This window comes from Scyliorhinus canicula, chromosome 16 (genome assembly GCF_902713615.1).
Source record: "Scyliorhinus canicula chromosome 16, sScyCan1.1, whole genome shotgun sequence".
NCBI lineage: Eukaryota > Metazoa > Chordata > Chondrichthyes > Carcharhiniformes > Scyliorhinidae > Scyliorhinus > Scyliorhinus canicula.
In genome coordinates this window covers 136,346,387-136,367,427 of record NC_052161.1, presented here as the reverse complement: position 1 = coordinate 136,367,427, position 21,041 = coordinate 136,346,387, and the positions used below count along the sequence as shown (strand labels likewise).

At 48.0% G+C, this 21,041-nt stretch overlaps 1 protein-coding gene across 2 annotated transcripts in view; it reads right to left on the bottom strand.

Annotated features, from left to right (window-relative positions):
* Positions 1-21,041, bottom strand: part of ca6 (carbonic anhydrase VI) — a 37,096-nt gene that overhangs the window by 9,193 nt on the left and 6,862 nt on the right. Inside the window, exons 2-8 of one of the 2 annotated variants that reach the window (XM_038773514.1) lie at positions 18,186-18,332; positions 15,300-15,448; positions 11,105-11,200; positions 4,291-4,357; positions 3,696-3,853; positions 571-694; positions 376-468 (exon numbers count right to left, since the gene is read on the bottom strand). In XM_038773514.1, the coding sequence (XP_038629442.1) occupies positions 376-468; positions 571-694; positions 3,696-3,853; positions 4,291-4,357; positions 11,105-11,200; positions 15,300-15,425 (664 nt within the window). In that variant the 5' untranslated portion in view covers positions 15,426-15,448; positions 18,186-18,332. The remainder of the gene's footprint in view (positions 1-375; positions 469-570; positions 695-3,695; positions 3,854-4,290; positions 4,358-11,104; positions 11,201-15,299; positions 15,449-18,185; positions 18,333-21,041) is intronic. The other variant, XM_038773513.1, reaches the window with a different exon arrangement.

Sequence of the window (21,041 nt, the reverse complement as noted above, 5' to 3'; positions counted from 1 at the left end):
TATCCTCAACGGTGAAGGCATTTTATCCCCACACAGACTGTGGGGTGATCACTCCTGTCTACATTGGTGAAGCCGAGGTCAGCTATGTTTCTCCGTCTTGTTGGTTCACCACCACCACCACCTTCTCAAGGGCAATTAGGGATGGGCAATAATTGTTGGGTTTCCATTGACACCCCCATCCCACAATCGAACGAGAAAAAGGGACGCTGAGGGTCTGTCTCTCCAATACATCTAATAAGCTATAATTACGATGACATTATTAAAATGGAGTAAGGGTAGCCCTTTTATTTTCAGCAGTTCAAATCTAAAATCCGTTTTGCGTCATTTCTTTGTCTGCAAGTTAACGGTAATAAAAAATTACACGCTGTGCTTCACCTGTTTGTCTTGATTCCATATTTGCTTCAAAATTGTTCAAAATTCCTTCAATTTTGTCCAACTTTGTATGAATTGTTTCAAGATGGCAAGAACCTGAGAAAAGAAAATCAATCTGATAAAAATGTCGGTAAATGTCTGCTTGAGTACACAGTGAAAATGTAATTCTTTTTGAAAATAAAAAATCGATTCTTGCACCTTTGAACAGAACCGGTTGAAAAGAAGCTTCCACGACTCTGTCATTGACTGGCTGTGCGTGTCGATAATCATTCCTCAAAGTCTTGTTCTCCCAGTCCAGTACAGAGGTTTCCAGCAACCGGATCTGCAGAAAGGTATCAAGAAAAATGAAACTATTTTGTCCAGGGCTGCCTTACTCATACTGAGCTCGACACCTCACCAGAGCTCCTTCGCCACAGGGATTGCAGCAATTCGAGAACACAGCCCACCACAGGCTCCTCAGGACCATAAGGTCATAAGACGTAGGAGCAGAAGTAGGCCATTCAGCCCATCACCATTCAATGAGATGGTGCCTGATCTGATACAATCCTCAACCCCACTTTCCCACCTTATCCTAAGCGATTATATTATTATTATTATTGATTCGCTCGCTGATGAAAAATCTGTCTGTCTCATCCCTGAACATACTTAACGACTTAGCCTCTACAGCTCTCTGCGGTAAAGAATTCCACAGGTCCACTATCTTGTGAGAGAAGAAATTCCTCCTTTTATAATAATAATAATCTTTATTGTCACAAGTAGGCTTACATTAACACTGCAGTGAAGTTGCTGTGAAAATCCCCTAGTCGCCACATTCCGGCGCCTGTCCGGGTACACAGAGGGAGAATTCAGAATGTCCAATTCACCTAACAAGCCCGTCTTTCGGGACTTGTGGGAGGAAACCGGAGCACCCGGAGGAAACCCACGCAGACACGGGTAGAACGTGCAGACTCCGCACGGACAGTGACCCAAGCCGGGAATCAAACCTGGGACCCTGGAGCTGTGAAACAACAGTGTTACCCAATGTGCTACCGTGCTAACCACTGTGCATGTAAAAGATCCCATGGCACTATTTCGAGAAAGAGGCTGCGAGTTCTCCCCCGGAGTCCTGGCCAATATTAACCACTCGATCACAAAAACAACAGCATTGCCACATTGCTGTTTGTGCTGTGTGCGAATTGGTTCCCCCGTTCCCTACACGACAGCAGTAATAATACCTCAAAAGTGCTTCATTGACTGTAAAGCAGTTTGAGATGCCTGCTGCTCAGGAAAGGTGCTGTATCAAGGCTTTTCTTTCTTCAGCACGAGTGCCAAGGACAAATGTGGTCTTGCTGACACTGCAGCCGAGAATTCCAGTGGCTCAACAGCACCACCAGCAGGACTGCAGAGATACTGCACATACCGAAAACAATCTTGAAAAATCTGCTGTGCCCCAGTAAAAATAGGCATTCTGCATTATCCCAATGCTGCTTGAGGATAATTATGCTTCAGTTTTAGGAAACCACACCCGGGCTGATTCTTCGTGCTTGGGTGAGATTTTTTTTTTTAATTTAGAGTATCCAATTCATTTATTCCTATTAATGGGCAATTTAGCGTGGCCAATCCACATACCCTGCACATCTTTTGGGCTGTGGGGGCAAAACCCACGCAAACACAGGGAGAATGTGCAAACTCCACCCAGAGCCGGGATGGAACCTGGGACCTCGGCGCCGTGAGGCAGCAGGGCTAACCCACTGCATCACCCTGCTGCCCCTAACCTTTTATTGTCATAAGTATGAAGTTACTGTAAAAAGCCCCTAGTTGCCGCATTCAGGCGCCTGTTTGGGTAAGCTGGTACGGGAATTGATCCAGGTTGCTGGCCGTGGTCTGCGTCACAAACCAGCTGTCTAGCCCACTGAGCTAAGCCAGCCATTGCTTGGGTTAGATTTGGCAAGTTCTTCAACCATAATAGCATCAAGGGTGCGATTCTAGGGCCGCGCCAGAGAATCCCCACGACCGGTGTGAATCACGCCACGCCGTCCCAACGCCGGCGTGGTTGGCACAGCGCCAGTCAGGGGCTGGTCTACGCGCCCCCTCCCCACCGATTCTTGGCCCGGGATGGGCTGTGCGGCCGTCGTAAAATCGCTGAGTCCCGCCGGTGCCGTTCTAAACTGCTCTCAGCCGGCGGGACCTCAATGTGGAAGGGTCAGGGGCGGCCTGTGTGGGGGGGAGCGGGGGACCGACCCCAGGGAGGGGCCTCCGATGTGGCCTGTTCCACGATCGGGGCCCACCGATCAGCGGGCCGGCCTCTCTGGCTGGAGGCCTCCTTTCCTCCGCGTCGGCCCCAGTAGTCCTGCGCCACGTTGTGTTGGGGCCGACGCGTTGACGGAAGCCACTGCGCATGCGCGGATCCCGCGCCGTCCAGTCCACGCCGGGATCAGCAGCTGGAGCAGCGTGAACCGCTCCAGTGCCGCACTGGCCCCCTGTTGGGGCCAGAATTAGTCTTTGGGTCGGCCCGTTCACGCCATCATAAAACGTAACGGCGTTTGCGACGGCGTGGACACAGTGCCGTGCGATTAGAGAACCCCACCCCACATTTTACATACACTCCATCAAATCCATCCAGTGCAGAAGGAGGCCATTTGGCCCATCGAGTCTGCACTGACCTTCCGAAAGAGCATCCTACTAAGGCCCACTCCTCCGCCCTATCGCTGTAATCCTGTAACCCCACCTAACCTACACATTTTTGGACACTGAGGGGCAATTTTGCGCAGCCAATCCACGTAAACTGCACATCTTTGGACTGTGGGAGGAAACCTACTCAGACACGGAGAGAATGTGCACAAACAGTCACCCAAGGCTGGAATCAAACCCAGGACCCTGGCGCTGTGAGGCAGCAGTGCTAAGCACTGTGCCGCCCTCTGTTGAGAACCAAACCCTCACATGCTCAAGCCAGCCTCAGCACATAGCAAGAACTTCCTGCCACTCACCCCTCAACACAATCACAGAAGCAGAAGATCATATTGACTAGTGGAGCCGGCTGAACGGCCGTGTGGTCCACTCCTGCTCCCATTTCTTATGTTCTTACATTGGGAGAACAATAAGCGCTTCTCGTCAAGTATAACCTGTTTTGTTAAAAGGAAAAGCTAACGATTGGACAGGGCTCTAGTGGGTTGATTATTCGCAGTTTGGTGGTGACCTGCCCGTTTCTCTGTCAGTTATGGTGTGCCCATCGAGTCTGCACTGCCATTTCGGAGAATCCCACCACATTTACCCATTTTCTTATTCACAGTATGAGGCTAACCTAAACACCATCTTTATTTCTTAATAATTGGCATCAACTTTACCTGATTGGACGAGAGCATTATTGGTGTGTCAAAGATTGTCCAAGTTATCGTCTCAAAACATGGAGGAGTTGTCAATGATCCTCTGTACCTATAGAAGTGGGAAAGGTCATCGGGCAGCATGGTACTGATGTCCATTGGCTGTATTTCAGTAAATTGCCCTGGAATGGAACAGAGAAAAGTAAGGCATCGCAGGACATACAGAAAGTAAACACCAGAAAAAATGAAAAAAGACCTTAGAAATATCCGTTAATAATGACATTACCAGGTGACCAGCTGCCCCCCAAACCAAACTATTTCACAACCTCTGGTGTGAGCCTCCAGAATTAAAAACAAAGTCACTAAAGACTCCTGGCTTGGGTCAGTGTCTGTGCGGAGTCTGCATGCTCTCCCAGTATCTACATGGGTTTCCTCCGGGTGCTCCGGTTTCCTCCCGCAAGTCCCGAAAGACGGACTTGTTAGGTGAATTGGAGATTCTGAATTCTCCCTCTGTGTCCCCGAACAGGCGCTGGAATATGGCGACTAGGGGCTTTTCACAGTAACTTCACTGCAATGTTAATGTAAGCCTACATGTGACACTAATAAATATTATTATTACCTGCATATCTGATTTTGCTTAGGCTGGATATAAAGTCGCTGTAGTATGTGTTTTCAAAGTGTCCACTCTGGGAAAAGACCAAAAAGAAAACCTTGTCAGAGAATCACAAAGACTCAGCTCCTCAGCAGACTGTTGACTGTACTTCATGGGTGGGATTCACCGCCAGCCCCTCATCGGTGGCAGGGTCGGCAAGGGGTCAGCGCCGATTTTTTGATGTAAAACGCCACAGTTCCTCCGCACTTAGTCTCAAAAACGGTAAATCCAGCCCTATGTTTATGATTCAACAACAACCTTTTGCATTTCTATAGCACTCGTTATATTCTGACATCTAAAGAGCTTTACAGGGCGATGAGCAACATCTTTACACTAAGATTGGAGCAGTGGGTGGTGGAGTGGAGCAAGTTTGAAGTCAAAGAGTTGGAAGGGTATTTAAGGAAATGTCTGGAAGTGTACTAGTGACGTAATGAATAATCTATTAGCACCTTATTGATTCCAGATTCATTTGAACTGTTTCTCCACTAAATCAGCAACCTGCATACTCATTCTTGGAGTTTGGTTATGTCATATGATTCCAGAATGTTTATACACTAAAACTTGATCACCTGTTCTCCCATTGGCTCCATTCCTGTACGAGGCTACCAATGCAAGTAACTTTTAAATATTAAACTTAATTTATATTTAAATATAAGTTTTTAAATAAATTTATAAACTTTTAAGTTTATAAATTTAAACTTATAAATCTTTTAAGTTTATAAGTTTAAACTTATAAATATAAATGTTTATAAGAAGAAACATTTATTTTTAAATGTAAATAAAAATGTGGCACAGTGGTTAGCACTGAGGCCTCGCAGCGCCAAGGACTGGGTTCGATTCCGGCCTCGGGTCACTGTCTGTGCGGAGTCTGCACATTTTCCCCGTGTCTGCGTGGGTTTCCTCCGGGTGCTCCGGTTTCCTCCCACAGTCCAAAGATGTGCAGGTTAGGTGGATTGGCCATGATAAATTGCCCCTTCGTGTCCAAAGGTTAGGTGGAGTTACTGGGATAGAGCCGGGGGGGGGGGGGGGGGCTGAGGTAGGACTCCCTTTTGGAGGGTCGGTGCAGGTTCAATGGGCCGAATGGCCTTCTTCTGCACTGCAGGGATTCTATGAGTCGATGATTCCATGAAAAGAACAGCTTGCCTATATATAGTGCCTCCTGTCTAATAAACCATCCCAGGAACATTACCAAAAGGAATTTGAAAGCAGGCCAGATAAAGAGAGATTGAGACAGTTGATCAGAAGCTTGGTTAAAGAAGAAGAATTTAAAACGCGCCTTAAAGAAAGAGGGATAAAAGTAGAGAGGAGGAGAGGTGTAGCGATGGAATCACATCACTAAGGATCTCGGCAGCTGAAAACACAGCACGTGATGGGGCGCAAAGGTAGCAGACTTGGAGAAATGCCGTATTCTCAAGAGGGTTGCAAGGCTAGAGGAGGTTACCAAGGTAGGGAGGACACTAAGGGGCAAATTAGTGTGACCAATCCATCTAACCTGCACATCTTTGGACTGTGGGAGGAAACCGGAGCACCCGGAGGAAACCCACGCAGACACGGGGAGAACGTGCAGACTCCGCACAGACAGTGACCCAGCCGGGAATCGAACCTGGGACCCTGGAGCTGTGATGCAACAGTGCAAACCACTGTACTACCGTGCCGCCCTGGTGGGGCAACAGGACTTGGTGCACGATAGGATACAGCAGCATGATCCGATTGTCCTCTTTGGAGGCAGTTTGCTTACAATTCCTGATGAAAGAAGATCTGGGCACTCCTGTTTATCTGCCAGTTTTTATTATCTATCGAGACGAGGAGCTCTTTGGATAATGAATGTTCCGCTGTAATTGGTATGGGCAGATTGCAAGTCCCCTTAAAAGCGAAATAGTGCAAACATATGTCTCATTGACAGCTCTAGCAGTGGCAATGGATCAATAACAGCTTCCTTTTCAATCCTTTCTGCCAGCCATGGGTTTTTATTGTTCCGTGATAGATCCACACCAGTTGAAAGATGCAAAGCTCACCAAGCCAAACATATTCTGCTTCATTCAGATGGTGCTTGGAGTTAACAGGCTGCTAATTCAGATTAAGGTGCATTTAATTAACAGGCTGATTTCGCTAATTCAGACTATGAACACAGAATGCAATAGGGACCAATTTTTTCCCCCAAGTGCCATGATTGAAATTCAGCGCAGGGGTCACTGACCCCACTCAATGTATCTTCTAAATTGCACACATGCAGCCTCTGACCTGAAGCGACACAAAATGCGGAAAGAGCACGTGCATCGCCGCAAAATTCAATTGGTGATAAATCGGCCAGCTCTCATCCCAGACTCATCCCAGTTTGGATGTGTTTTGAGTGTTTGCCTGGGCCCCTCACATGCATTGCACTCCTCCACATCGTCCTTGGTTCCCCCTCTTTGTAGCTTTTCCTCTGAATAGAGAGTAATCAACCTGCTCCCCTCCGCCGGTTAGACTCCCGTGAGTCTCGTGGAATACAAGCTTCAACTCTGAGGGGTGGTGCTCCCTCATCAGCGGGGTAACTCATCACGACATGAAAACACCAGGTCGCGTGTGAGCTGGCCGCAAAGTGTCCCTTCTGGGACCAGTGTACAAAGAGTTTTTGTTCCTCGTCAATTTCGCTCCCTTACACTCCTGTTATGCACTTTGGAAGGAGGAATTTAGGCACAGACTATTTTCTAAATGGGGAAATGCTTAGGAAATCAGAAGCACATAGGGACTCGGGAGTCCTTGTTCATGATTCTCTTAAGGTCACCGTGCAGGTTCAGTCGGCAGTTAGGAAGGCAAATGCAATGTTAGCATTCATGTCAAGAGGGCTGGAATACAAGACCAGGGATGTACTTCTGAGGTTGTATAAGGCTCTGCTCAGACCCCATTTGGAGTATTGTGAGTAGTTTTGGGCCCTGTATCTAAGGAAGGATGTGCTGGGCCTTGGAAAGTGTCTAGAGGAGGTTCACAAGAATGATCCCTGGAATGAAGAACTTGTCGTATGAGGAATGGTTGAGGACTCTGGGTCTGTACTTGTTTGAGTTTAGAAGAATGAGAGGGGGTCTTATTGAAACTTACAAGATACTGCGAGGCCTGGGTAGAGTGGACGTGGAGAGGATGTTTCCACTTGTAGGAAAAACTAGAAGCAGAGGACACCATCTCAGACTAAAGGGACGATCCTTTAAAACAGAGATGAGGAGGAATTTCTTAAACCAGAGGGTGGTGAATCTCTGGAACTCTTTGCCGCAGAAGGCTGTGGAGGCCAAATCATTGAGTGTCTTTAAGACAGAGATAGATAGATTCTTGATTAATAAGGGGATCAGGGGTTATGGGGAGAAGGCAAGAGAATGGGGATGAGAAAATATCAGCCATGATTGCATGGCGGAGCAGACTCGATGGGCCGAGTGGCCTAATTCTGCTCCTATATCTTATGGCCCTCGAGCTCCAGAAATGGTCAGTTGGATATTGGTGCAGTGCAATTCTCACTGACCTGTGTCAGCCTTAGTTTGGAATTTGGACTCACATGTTACATTCTGACCTGATCATCATTTAACTGTGATTGACAATAACACATATACCTGGCGGAATTCTCCGTTCCTGAGGCTAAGTGCCGGTGCCAACGGAGAATTCACAACGGGAAAATCTGCGCAAACCGATTCCAGTACCAGTGATGGGCTAGCACCGGTGCAGCGTGGAACACTCGCGGATCGCGTGGAAAATGGCCGCAGAATCGCCGGGTCCCGGGCAGCGCCTGCGCAGGGCTGATGAGCTGCACGGGTGCGCTGGAAAACATGGCTCCAGCCATTCTGGAACCTTACCCCGCCCACCCCGACCCCACAGCCCACCCCCTGGCCTGCCCCCACCATTCCCCCCAGCCCTAGCAAGAGGCTCCCCAGCTAGCGGCACGGATCCCGGCCAAGTGTGGCAGCGATGGACATTGGCCGCAGCCGGCGCGCTGGTTCCTGACTGCTGGGACCACACGTAGCCCGTGCCGTTGGGAACTCGGCCCATCGGGTGGGCTGGCTGATGATGCGCCAGCGGCTTTGCGACTGCGTTCGGCGTGTGTCCCAATGATGTTGATTTGGAGGGGGGCGGAGCATCACGAACCAGCGTCAAACTGGCGCCTGCCCCGAATCCGGCGTCGGGAGCCATTCTCTGCCCGATCGCCAATCCCGACTTCGTCGCAGGGCTACGGAGAATCCCGCCCGTCATATCTCTATCTTATGCCATGAAGCACTTTGAGCTGTTTTTAAATGTAGATGTGTAAATTATAATACCAACCTCTTTTGTAATTAATTACAGCTCTTTCTAATGTCCCCGCGCACTTCAAATGAAAATGAAATGAAATGAAAATCGCTTATTGTCACGAGTAGGCTTAAATGAAGTTACTGTGAAAAGCCCCTAGTCGCCACATTCCAGCGCCTGTTCAGGGAGGCTGGTACGGGAATTGAACCGTGCTGCTGGCCTGCCTTGGTCTGCTTTAAAAGCCAGCGATTTAGCCCAGTGTGCTAAACCAGCCCCAAAAGTAATATCCATGAAATTAATATGATTCTTACTACTGTAAGCAACACGTAGTGTATGGCAATATTACCTTCATAGTGCCAGCTTTCAAACACTCTCATTTATATGTTTTCTTACAGCTGTTTCCCTTTTATCATCATTAATTCCGTTCTTAAATACACCGTTGGTTTGATTTGACTCCATTCTCTCCCACATGCAGGACAATGTCCCACACACAGAGTAGTGACTCTCCAGCAAGAGAACGAGAAGGAAGCTGCATTTTTCCTTCCTTTGACATCTTCCAATAATGAGATGCACCTTCGCAAGGTGATTCCATGTTCTGTTCTCAACCAATACCAGGAAAAAAAACAGCTTGGCTGTTTTAGGATGTTGTTGGTGCAGCATGGTTGTTCTGGTTGCCCAGTGCCGTTCAAAACCTGAGGGACATCACGGTATTTCACTGTGATGAGGTGCCAAATCATTACGAGTATAATTTAGATATTAGGGCAGCACGGTGGCCTAGTGGTTAGCACAACCGCCTCACGGCGCTGAGGTCCCAGGTTCGATCCCGGCTCTGGGTCACTGTCCGTGTGGAGTTTGCACATTCTCCCCGTGTCTGCGTGGGTTTCGCCCCCACAACCCAAAAATGTGCAGAGTAGGTGGATTGGCCACGCTAAATTGCCCCTTAGTTGGAAAAAATAATTGGGTAATCTAAATTTATTTTTAAAAAAAATTTAGATATTACCAGACAAATCTCCTTTGTCTTTACCCAGTAACGACCCAAGTCGCTCCCTCAGTCAATGTCACTGATACGATTCTAAACATGTCATAAATACTTTAATCACAGCAAATAGTTCATCTTCAAGGACTAAAAACATTCTGGAAGAATTTGTGTCCCTTAAAGAGTGAATGTAAGGAGTCCGGTTGCTGCTATTCTTGGCAACGACAGCGGGCATGGTTCAACGGAAATCAATCTATGTTCAGTTTTGGGCGCGTTTGGCGGGGTATTTCTAGGCAGCTGCAGCGCCGATGAGCACCCTGCTATTCAACGGCACTTTGCTGTTTATTTTGGCTTTGGTGAGTTTCTCTCCACCGAGGCCACACTTGAGTCATTTCCTGCTGCCGGGCCCAGCAGGAAAGGTGCCTCGCAAATCAGGAAGCCATTTTGTTTAGTCTGGCTACCCCAATCTTTTCCCCCACCCCATTTTCAGCCCCGTCCTGTTTCTGACCCTCCCCTCCCCCATCCCCAACATCGGGAAGGCCCCCCCCGGGAACACCCCCCTCGACCTGGTAAGGGCCACCCCGGGTCTGATCACTGGCAGTGCCAATCTGGCACGTGGCCACCCTGGGGCAAGCAGACTGACATGCTGGCAGTGCTGAGGCGCGGAGGTGCCAGAGGGAGTGCCAGGGAGCCACCCTTCCCTGTCCGCGACTACCTGGAGGCTTCTAATAGCCTGAGAGAACCCACCCTCCCCCTCCCCTTCCCTGTCCGCGACTACCTGGAGGCTTCTAATGGCCTGAGAGAACCCACCCCCCCCCCCCTCCCACAAGTGCCATTGTGACTGGTCCATGTTTGGATCATGCCCAGTGAGGGCCAGCCCCCCTAGGAACCCTCTGGCCCCAGCTGTCCCATCAACAGGATGGGCGCGCTCCAGCGCAACCAGTGCATTGTTGTTGACTGGGATGAGTGTGTTAGTCTCAGGAATGGAGAATCTGTCCCCGGAGCTTTATTTACAGTGCTTTATCTCCAGCGTGGCTGTTCTCCTCTCTCTGTTTCGTCACTTCTGGTGAATACATTAACACAACAGAGCTTGACTGGAGCTAATAGGAATTAATGCAAATACATAACCGTTTCCATTCGCCAAACTGAAGCACCTCATCATGATGGGGACCTAAATGGTGATCATCTGGTTATGCCTGTTGCTATGCCTGTACTAAAATGTCAGCGACCATCAGTTTACAAGACACGTGGTTGGAAGTGAACAGTGGTTTTAATAGTCTTTCAACTGAGCCTGCCTGCGACGAGATGAACTGGCAGCAGGCTCACAACTGCAGATGTTTATACTTCCAGTTAGTGGGAGGAGCCATGGGCGGAGCCATGGGTGGAGCCCAGTACAAACTCCCCCTATGGGCAGAGCCGCGCAACTGCCCGTATACCGAGCTTACAGAGACACAACACATACAACATAACACAGTGTGAATTACGAGGATTGTGATTCAGCACACCAGTGTAGGGTTTGGAGCACTGCAAAGCCTCTTTCACAGAAACCTTGAACCGTACCTCGTAAAAAAATGCAAGCACCGCCAATCCATCTGCTTTATCAGAAGCTTCAGAGAAGTTGCTGTACTTGTCAGAATTATAATGAACGATATGCAACTGAAAAACAAAATATGAAACAATTGTGTCAGTCCAATGTTCAAAACCCACTGATGGCAGAGTGTTAACCATACTACATGAAGCTGGTACTGAGTCATTGGCTAGTATCGACTTGATTGGCTGAATGGCTTCCTTTTCTGTCATAATGACTCATAACTTCCATCTAGGTCTATGCTGACTCGAAGACATCTGGGTTAGCCAAACGGTCTATGGCAGGGGTGGGCAAACTACGGCCCGCAGGCCGCATGCGGCCCGCCAAAGGTCTTTATGCGGCCCACCAAGATCAAGTCATAATTTGAAGTTTAATTTTAAGGTTAATGGGGGGGGGCTGTTGGGTTACTGGTATAGGGTGGATACATTGACTTGAGTAGGGTGATCATTGCTCGGCACAACATGTGTTTCATGTGAAGTTTCTACTTTAAAATATTAATTAATAAAAATTAATTGCTTTTTTTTTCTTTAAAAACCTTTTATTTTGGCTATTTTAAATATCAATTATTTTACTTAATATACTATGCGGCCCTTTAAAATTGTGAATTTCTGAATGTGGCCCTTGCACGGAAAAGTTTGCCCACCCCGGTCTATGGTGTCCCCAGGCTGGAAATGAATGTGAACACTGGGTGAGGACAGGAAACATAGAAAATAGGAGCAGGCAGAGGTCATTCAGCCCTTCGGGCTTGTCCTGCCATTCATTATGATCATGGCTGATCATCCAACTCAATAGCCTGATTCTGCCTTCCCACCCCCCCTCATATCCTTTGATCCCCTTCACCCCGAATTCTATATTGCTGCTGTCATAATATACATCCATGTATATGATGGAGTGCAGACAGGCAGTGATTGACGTACAGGATGACCAGTGAGCACACAGAACACAGCAGCCAATCACCAGACAGGACACGACCACTATAAAGCCAGAGGGCACCAGTTTTCCCGCTCTCTCGGGATCCAGCCTCTGAGACAGTCAGAGCTCGTGAGCTAGCCAAGTCTGGTCAGGCTAGCATCAGGTCTCCAGTCAAGTCAGCATAGTGTCAACCCACAGTTGAACATGTAAAATAGTTTTGATGTTAAATAAAATCGTGTTGCATCTCATCAAGTGTTGGAAGTCTGTCTCTCGCTACACTGCATCAAACGCAGTCCACACCGACCCAGCCTGCCCAACACATCTTCTTGAAAACATGCTGTTTTGACCTCAATAACCTCCTGTGGTAACGAATTGCACAGGCTCACCATTCTCTGGGTGAATTCTCTGTCCTAAATGATCTCCCCCGTATCCTCAGACCGCTGGATCTGGACACACCCACCATCGGGAACAGCCTTCCTGCATCTACCCTGTCTAGTCATATTATAATTTTGTAGGTTTCTATGAGATCCCCCACTCACCCTTCTGAACTCCAGCGAACACGAGCCTAACCGACTCAACCTCTCCTCATAACGTCCCTGCTGCCATCCCAGGAATCAGCCTGGTAAACCTTTGCTGCATTCCTTCTCGAGCAAGAACATTCTTCCTCAGATAAGGAGGCCAAAACCGCACACAATGTTCCAGGTGTGGCCTCACCAAAACCCTGTATAACGCGAGGAATAGTCAAGGAGATGAGGTCCAGTAAAGGTAGCATTATCCGTGGTATTATACCACACAGCTGCACAGTGTTGCCTTCTGCAAACGAGTGGAGCGAATTGAAGCGCAAAACATTATGTTGACACAATCACAACTAATAACTGGGGAAGTGGGATTTTTACTCTTTGCGTTGGAGGTTGGAGTGTAACGCTGGCTCATTACGCAATTCCGTTCACAGAACTTCAATCTGAATTGGTGCGTGATTTAAAATGAAGAACTTAATTTCTCGGCGAACAAAGGCAACAAATGATTCCTGATTAAACAATTATGTTGCAGGTCCAGGTTAGAAATTAGATAATTTATTGGAAAGGTGGTGCTGCTGAGCACAAGTTTGTGTCGATTTTATTAGTTGGTGGTAATATTTAATTCCCCACATCATCACGGCTCACTGACGCTGGGATTACCTTGGACTCCTCCCAGTGGCTCACTGGGTAAGAGAGCAGGCCCATGCTGTGCCAAATCTCCCAGGTACAAAGCCAGCTCTGGATTGAGTTGTCTGATCTCAGCTGGGGTGCCGGTGGGTGCTCTAATTGGCCCCAGCGTTGCCAGGCTACCGAGGTGAAATAATAATCGGGCCCCTTTCTCCTCCTAATTTGGTGTTGAGTGAGTTGGAGGGCGTATGCGCGCGTGGATATTGCGTGGAGGCAGAAATGCATCAGCTTTCACTGTCTAACGAGGACGGGTTAATAGGCCACGGTACTGAGGGAGTCGGCTGCCATTTCCCCAAACTTTACGCCAGTGAAAAGTGACGGGAAAGCATTAATGAGTCGCAGCCCCAATACGTTACCGCTTGCATTTATATAGCGCCTCTAACTTCTGGAGTTTGGGACCAAGGCAGATGAACACAGGTTCGTCAATAGTGGTGTGAAAGAGTGGGGGATGCAAAGGAGGCTAGGGTTAGAGGAATACAGAGTTGTGGCAGGGTTGCTAGGCTAGAGGAGATTACAGAGATGGGGAGGGGTAAGACCATGGAGGAATTGAGCACGGAATTTTAAAATCGAGACATTGCTGGACCAGGACCCAATGTAGCGATGATGAATGAAGAGGATTAGGCATTGGTTGTGATGTGGGTAACACGGTTAAAAAAAAATTTGGGTTTCCACTTCAAGTGCAATGACAATTGGACTGTAAATTTGGTCAGGATTGGACGAGTTTTCCAAACTGATTTTATGGTTCAAGGTTCTACTTGAACTCACTGGCATAATCACTCAGATAAAATCATTTATTAGGCAGTGCGAGCAGTCAACGTTTCAGAATGATGATTGATTAGTGGGTATATAAAAAGAAGGCGTTTTGGTCGGACAATGTGATGCAATAATATGCTGATCAAATGTCAAGGCTGAGGCACTTAATCAAATGACATGAGTCATTTATTTCAAAGGCATTCCATTATATTGAACTTACAGCGCTTGCATTATGCTCCCTGAAAGCCAAGTGGGCAAAGTGTAGCACTAAGTCACTCCAGCGAAGGAGATTCCGGGTGAAGACACCTGGGCTAGGGAGAGGAAAACTCCAACCCGCGTTCCTGTCCTTCATCCCTACCCAGTGGCTTTGACTAGGAAAAAGCGGACATGTGGACGCTACTGTGTCAATTACTTCGCCAACAGAAGGAATTTCACGTTCAAAGTCCACGAGCCTAACTTCGTAACCGTTCCCACCATCCAACCATTATGACATTTTCCCAATTCCCACAATAGCCACCTCCTGGCTTCTCTCAATAATCTCTCTCCAAGTGCCAACTTGTGGATAGTCCCGTTCCCATAAAAGCTGGGGGGTCTGGTCAAACTTTCACTTGGTGCTCTTCGAATGGGACAGAAAGAATTTCATCCTGAAGCGTGGCTTAGGTTCAAAGGTGGGTGCAGCAATGAAAGGACAATATAATAGCTCACTAGACCACTCAGCTCCATCATTGTGTTAAAGTTGTAGACAGGCAAAGTACCATCCCTTTTATGGTAAGGACAAAACAGGTTTCAATTGGAAAACTTAAAATCAGTTACTATATGTATTTTTCAACACTGTTTATATATTAACGAGTTTGTGTTTTTGAATTATATAATAACCAGATTATACTGTCAATGTTATTGAGTGATTGGCTGACAGGAAGAGTACTCGCAAAATTGCAAGGCGTTTGTTTCAACTGCACATTCCCGGTGAACCAGGGGCTGGTTTAGCACAGTGGGCTAAATAGCTCATTTGTAAAGCAGAACAACACCAGCAGCGCGGGTTCAATTCCCGTACCGGCCTCCCCGAACAGGTGCCGGAATGTGGCGACTAGGGGCTTTTCACAGTAACTTCATTGAAGACTACTTGTGACAATAAGTGATTATTATTATAAAAGCAGAAGAAAGATTTGCATTTATGCCGCATCGTTCACAACCTCAAGAGGGCCCGAAACACTGTACCGCCAATGAAGTACTCCCGAAGAGTGGTCACTGTTGCAATGTAGGAAAGGTGGACGTAAGCTAAAGGAATTCACTGTACCTCTGCCACATATCGTATGCCATCAATTGTGTGCTCTGAGCCACTGCTCTCCAGGTCAAGGCCACCCCAGTGGAAATGCATCTGAACCGCTGTATGACGATGTGACAATCCTTTGCTGATAAACATGGAGGGTGGCAAGTTTATCGCAACTATGAGAATGAAATGCGCAAGGTTACTGGTTTTAAAAGTGCATCTTCCTTACATGTATGTAACACATAGCAGCACACAATTCCAAAACCCAGAACCATCTCGACAGACTAATAGATAATTCTTTATCACGGCAAACATATATTTCCACAAAGTGTATTGAGCCCAGACACTGTCAGCTAATTAGTATCTTCATGAATATTCTGAATTAATTTTAAATATCTAACTATGTCACCACAGAACTACCTTCGCAAATACTGTTGCCTTCAATGATGGTAATTATTTATCTGATGCCTTTGACAAAAATCATGTCTGATGGCTCGAGACAGAGAGGAACCAGATGTCAGGCAATGATGAGTTCGGGAGCAGATTGAAAAAATATTGCATACGCAAAAAAGCAGCAAGAGTTTTGGGGGGCGGGTGCTACAAAATAGGGTAGAGAGGGCAGAAGGTTCCAATTGGGGAGCAGAGGTGGGAAGTGGCAGCGCAAGTTATCGCTGTGGATGGAGACATATCACAGTCAAAACCCACTCTGTCTTCATCCAATCCTTACAGAACCATTTATCAGGAGGGGTTACTGGAGATCAATCAGGTGTAAGAACCTGAGCTGATTAATTCCAATCCAATGCTAAGGACACTGGGCAGCACGGTAGCACAGTGGTTAGCATTGTGGTTTCACAGCTCGATGGTCCCAGGTTCGATTCCCGGCTTGGGTCACTGTCTGTGCGGAGTCTGCACGTTGTCCCCGTGTCTGCGTGGGTTTCCTCCGGGTGCTCCGGTTTCCTCCCACAGTCCAAAGATGTGCAGGTCAGGTGGATTGGCCATGCTAAATTGTCCTTAGAGTCCAAAAATGGATAGGAGGGATTATGGAGATAGGGTGGGAGTGCGGGCTTAAGTGGGACGGTCTTTCCAAGGGTCGGTACAGACTCGATGGGCCAAATGGCCTCCTTCTGTACTGTAAATTCTATATTCTAATTGCAGCACTCTCGCAAGACTGAGATCAGCTTATTCATCGAAGGCCAGGGAGTGAATCTTCCTCCTAGAATCATAGTTAGAAGCCCGACAGAGCAGAAAGAGGCCATTTGACCCATCGAGTCTGCACCAACCCTCTGAAAGAGCACCCATCCTATCCCTGTAATTTTTAAACCCCACCTAACCTGCACATCTTTGGACTGTGGGAGGAAACTGCAGCACCCGGAGGAAACCCACGCAGACACGGGGACAACGTGCAGACTCCACACAGTCACCCTTATCAGTTTTTCTTTTTATATTACTGATTCTGAGGATGTTGACATTTCTGGACATTACTTCAATACACTTCATGGAATTATATGTTTTATGTTTGCTAAATGATTCACTGCCCAACCCCAGCATGGACTCACTGAATTTTATTGCACAGAAAGGCCATTCAGCCTATCGTCTCCGTGCCAGCTCTGTGAAAGCTACGGCCAATTTAGTCCAACTTAGTTATCCTTGAGAAATGAGTGATGAAGTTTCTTCTGGCGGTACATGTGGTGAAGGTGCTAATTGGGAGGAAGTTCTAGGAATTTAACCAGTGATGATGAAAGAATGGAAATAAAGATCCAAATCTGTACGGTGCGTAGCTTGAAGGGATACTTGGAGACATTTGATCTTGGCCAGTTGCTGTTGCAGTGCATCCTGTACCATACAATTCCTACAGTGCAGAAGGCGACCATTTGGCCCATCGAGTCTGCACCAACCCTCTGAAAGAGCACCCTACTGAGCACACTGTACCATCCTAACGTCACCAAACCTACACATCTTTGGACACGAAGGGGCAATTTAGCACAGCCAATCCGCCTAACCTGCACATCTTGGGACTGTGGGAGGAAACTCGCGCCAACATGGGGAGAACGTGCAAACTCCACACAGACAGTCCCGGGCCCCTCATGCTGTGAGGCAGCAGTGCTAACCATTGTTAGTGCCAGCCCTGGTTAATATACACCGCAGGTACCGTACACTAAGGATGGAGGGAGTGGATGGAGTGGAGGCAGGGGCTGGTTTAGCTCACTTGGGGCTGGTTTAGCTCACTGGGCTAAATCGCTGGCTTTGAAAGCAGACCGAGGCAGGCCAGCAGCGCGGTTCAATTCCCGTACCAGCCTTCCAGAACAGGCACCGGAATGTGGCGACTAGGGGCTTTTCACAGTAACTTCATTGAAGCCGACTCGTGACAATAAGCGATTTTCATTTTCATTTTCGTGTTTGGGTTAACGGAATCGATGTAGACTATTTTGCCTTGAATAGTATTGTGTTGACTAAGTGTTGTTGCAACTGCAACCAAGCCAGGGGGAAGTATTCCATCACACACCCGATGTGTCTTGTTGGCTTCAGAGTTCAGGAGTTACGTCACCTACCACAGAATACCCAGCCTCTGACCTGCTCCAGTAGCTGCATTCATGTGACTGGTGCAGTTGATTTTCTGGTAAATGCTGAACCTCTGAGAAGATTGATGGTGGGGATTCAGCGATAATGATACCATTGAACGTCAAGGGTAGGCTGTTAGGCTGTCTCTCGTCTGTGCACAGCAATGCTCGGTTCACTTACAGGAGCTGAATGCACAGGGACGTGCTCTTTTTTAAACATGCTTCGCTATCAGTGACAACAATGTGTGACCTTCCTCTCCAGTCCACTAAGTGCTCAATAAATACTCATTATTATTGACTCCCAAAAGTGCATTAACAGAAAGATTGAGAAAATGGTACTATGCCGTGGCCCGACCTGAATCTTTTCATCAAGCTGTGAGTAATGTACAAATCATTGATTTGACACAGTGGGGTATACTTTCTGAAGTCCTACGCTGCCGAAAAGAATTCTGCAATGCTTCACCCTGTCTCATTCTGTCAGTGAGTCGGGAATTCAGATTCTCTGTTTGAAACAATGCCGGTAATTGTGATACCGGACGGAATTTTATCATCTTTAAACCAAGTGTCAACTCCGGCTGGGAAAGCGTTGTGCCGCCCACTGGCTCCTCTGCCCGCTTTTCCTGCTTCGGTCAAAAAATATTCAGGAGGCGGGTACCAAGACGTCACACTGTGGGGGCACTGCCAGGGGGCCAGTGCCATGGTAAAGTAAAAGAAAGTCGGGCAGCACGGCGGCGCAGTGGGTTAGCACTGCTGCCTCACGGCGCCGAGGTCCCAGGTTCGAATCCCGGCTCTGGGTCACTGTCCGTGTGGGAGTTTGCACATTCTCCCCGCGTCTGCGTGGGTTTCGCCCCCACAACCCCCAAAGATGTGCAGGGTAGGTGGATTGGCCACGCTAAATTGCCCCTTAATTGGAAAAACTGAATGTATTTTTTAATTTATTTAAAAAAAAGGTAAAATAAAGTAATTTGTATTGTCACAAGTAGGCTTACATTAACACTGCAATGAAGTTACTGTGAAAAGCCCCTAGTCGCCACATTCTGGCGCCTGTTCGGGTACACGGGGAGAACTCAGAATTTCAAAATGGTCTATCAGCACGTCTTTCGGGTACTGCCGCCTATGACCCCCCCCATGTGATGTCATTGGGGGGGGGGTTATAGGTTATCTAATGGGGGGGGGGGATAATAGAGTGAGGAAGTGTGCTAATTAGATGTAAATGTCTGGTACTGGAGTTCCCGACCTTTCATACCGGGAACCCCATTATGTCATTGGCTGGAGTGGGGGGGGGGGGGGGGGGGGGGGCAGACGATTATAGCGGGAAATCCTGCCGATGTAAAAGCCGCTTGCGGGCTCCCGTCGGATTCTCCACCAGTTTCCCTCCCCACCGGCAGACATTCCCAGCCACTGTTATTCATCCCGATTGTATTTTGTCTAACTTTGTTTTATAATGCTCTTGTGAAGCACCCAAGGATGTTTTATTATATCAACGGTATCTGATAAATGTAAGCTGCTGTCCTATTATTCTTCCTGCGTAATAGCCCTTCCTCGTGTTCCTAATTGGACCAATCACATTGGACTGTTCACTCGATACTGTAACATAGAGGCAATGGATCAATAAAAAACTAATTGCTGCTTTGTGCAGCCTCTAAGCCCATATCGCTGTGTAACATTGTGTAACATTTGAAACATAAGCTGACACATACTATGCTAATTTTGGAATCACAGTTAAGACAGCTGATGGGCATTATAGTGCCCTGGAATGGGAGCAGAAACATTGAGCGCAATTTAACTAAATGGGAACAAAGTCCCATGGTGATCCCGTTTCAGTGCTGAGAAACACAACACTATTTAACTAGGGGCCTCACGGTAGCATGGTGGTTAGCATCAATGCTTCACAGCTCCAGGGTCCCAGGTTCGATTCCCGGCTGGGTCACTGTCTGTGCAGAGTCTGCACGTCCTCCCTGTGTGTGCGTGGGTTTCCTCCGGGTGCTCCGGTTTCCTCCCACAGTCCAAAGATGTGCGGGTTAGGTGGATTGGCCACGCTAAATTGCCCGTAGTGTAAGGTTAATGGGGGGATTGTTGGGTTACGGGTATACGGGTTACGTGGGTTTAAAGTAGGGTGATCATTGTTCGGCACAACATCGAGGGCCGAAGGGCCTGTTCTGTGCTGTACTGTTCTATGTTAACCCGGTTAGATATAGAGCCTCAGCGGGGAACGCACGGCCGAGGTAGCACAGAGCCCCCGTTTTCTGCACTGAGGAGCTCCGATCTCTGCAGCCCCTAACGTTACCCCTGATGCCCCCCCCCCCTTCCCCACCCAGCCCCAACTCATTCTGAGGGGGTTCCCAGGCCCACCAACACACCCCCAACACCTTGCAGGGCACCCTTGGCCCGATCGCCACTGTGCCAAAAATGCCAGTGTGGCACATTGGCAGTGCCAACCTGGTACCCAGGTGGCCCTTCCATGATGCCAGGCCAGCACTGCCAGGGCACCAGTGTCAGGGTGCCACCCTGCTCAGAGGGCAAGCACCTGGGGGCTTCTGATCCCCTGGGAGACCCCCACTGGTCCCCATTTGTGGAGACCAGTACTGAATGGCGTTGCCTGAGGTCTCCATGACGAAGGGGCTAGATCCCAACTCTTCAGCTGCCTCGGGATATTGCATATTAAAGCGAGGCAAATCTGCATATTAGAGCTGTCTCGCTCTAATATGCAGATTTGCCTAAAAGTGATCCCGCCCATAATCGAAGAGCTGATTTTCAGGCGCAACGTGACCGCTCGATCGCACCCATTAGTTTCTCATCACCATCAAGTTAGTTCCATCTCTGCAGAGTTTCGAACAACGAGAGGTGATCTCATTGAAAAATAAAACATTCTTCGAGCTCAATTAGGTTGATGCAGGATGGAAGCTCCTGCCAGGGGTACGTTCTGCGAGCATCTAGAACCAGGGGATCCTTCTGCAAGCATCTAGAACTAATGGTACCTTCTGCGAGCATCTAGAACCAGGGGTACCTTCTGCAAGCATCCAGAACTAGTGGTACCTTCTGACAGCATCTAGAACCAGTGGTACCTTCTGACAGCATCTAGAACCAGTGGTACCTTCTGACAGCATCTAGAACCAGGGGTACCTTCTGCCAACATCTAGAACCAAGGTTACCTTTTGCCAATGTCTAGAACCAGGGGTACCGTCTGTCAGCATTTAGAACCAGGGGTACC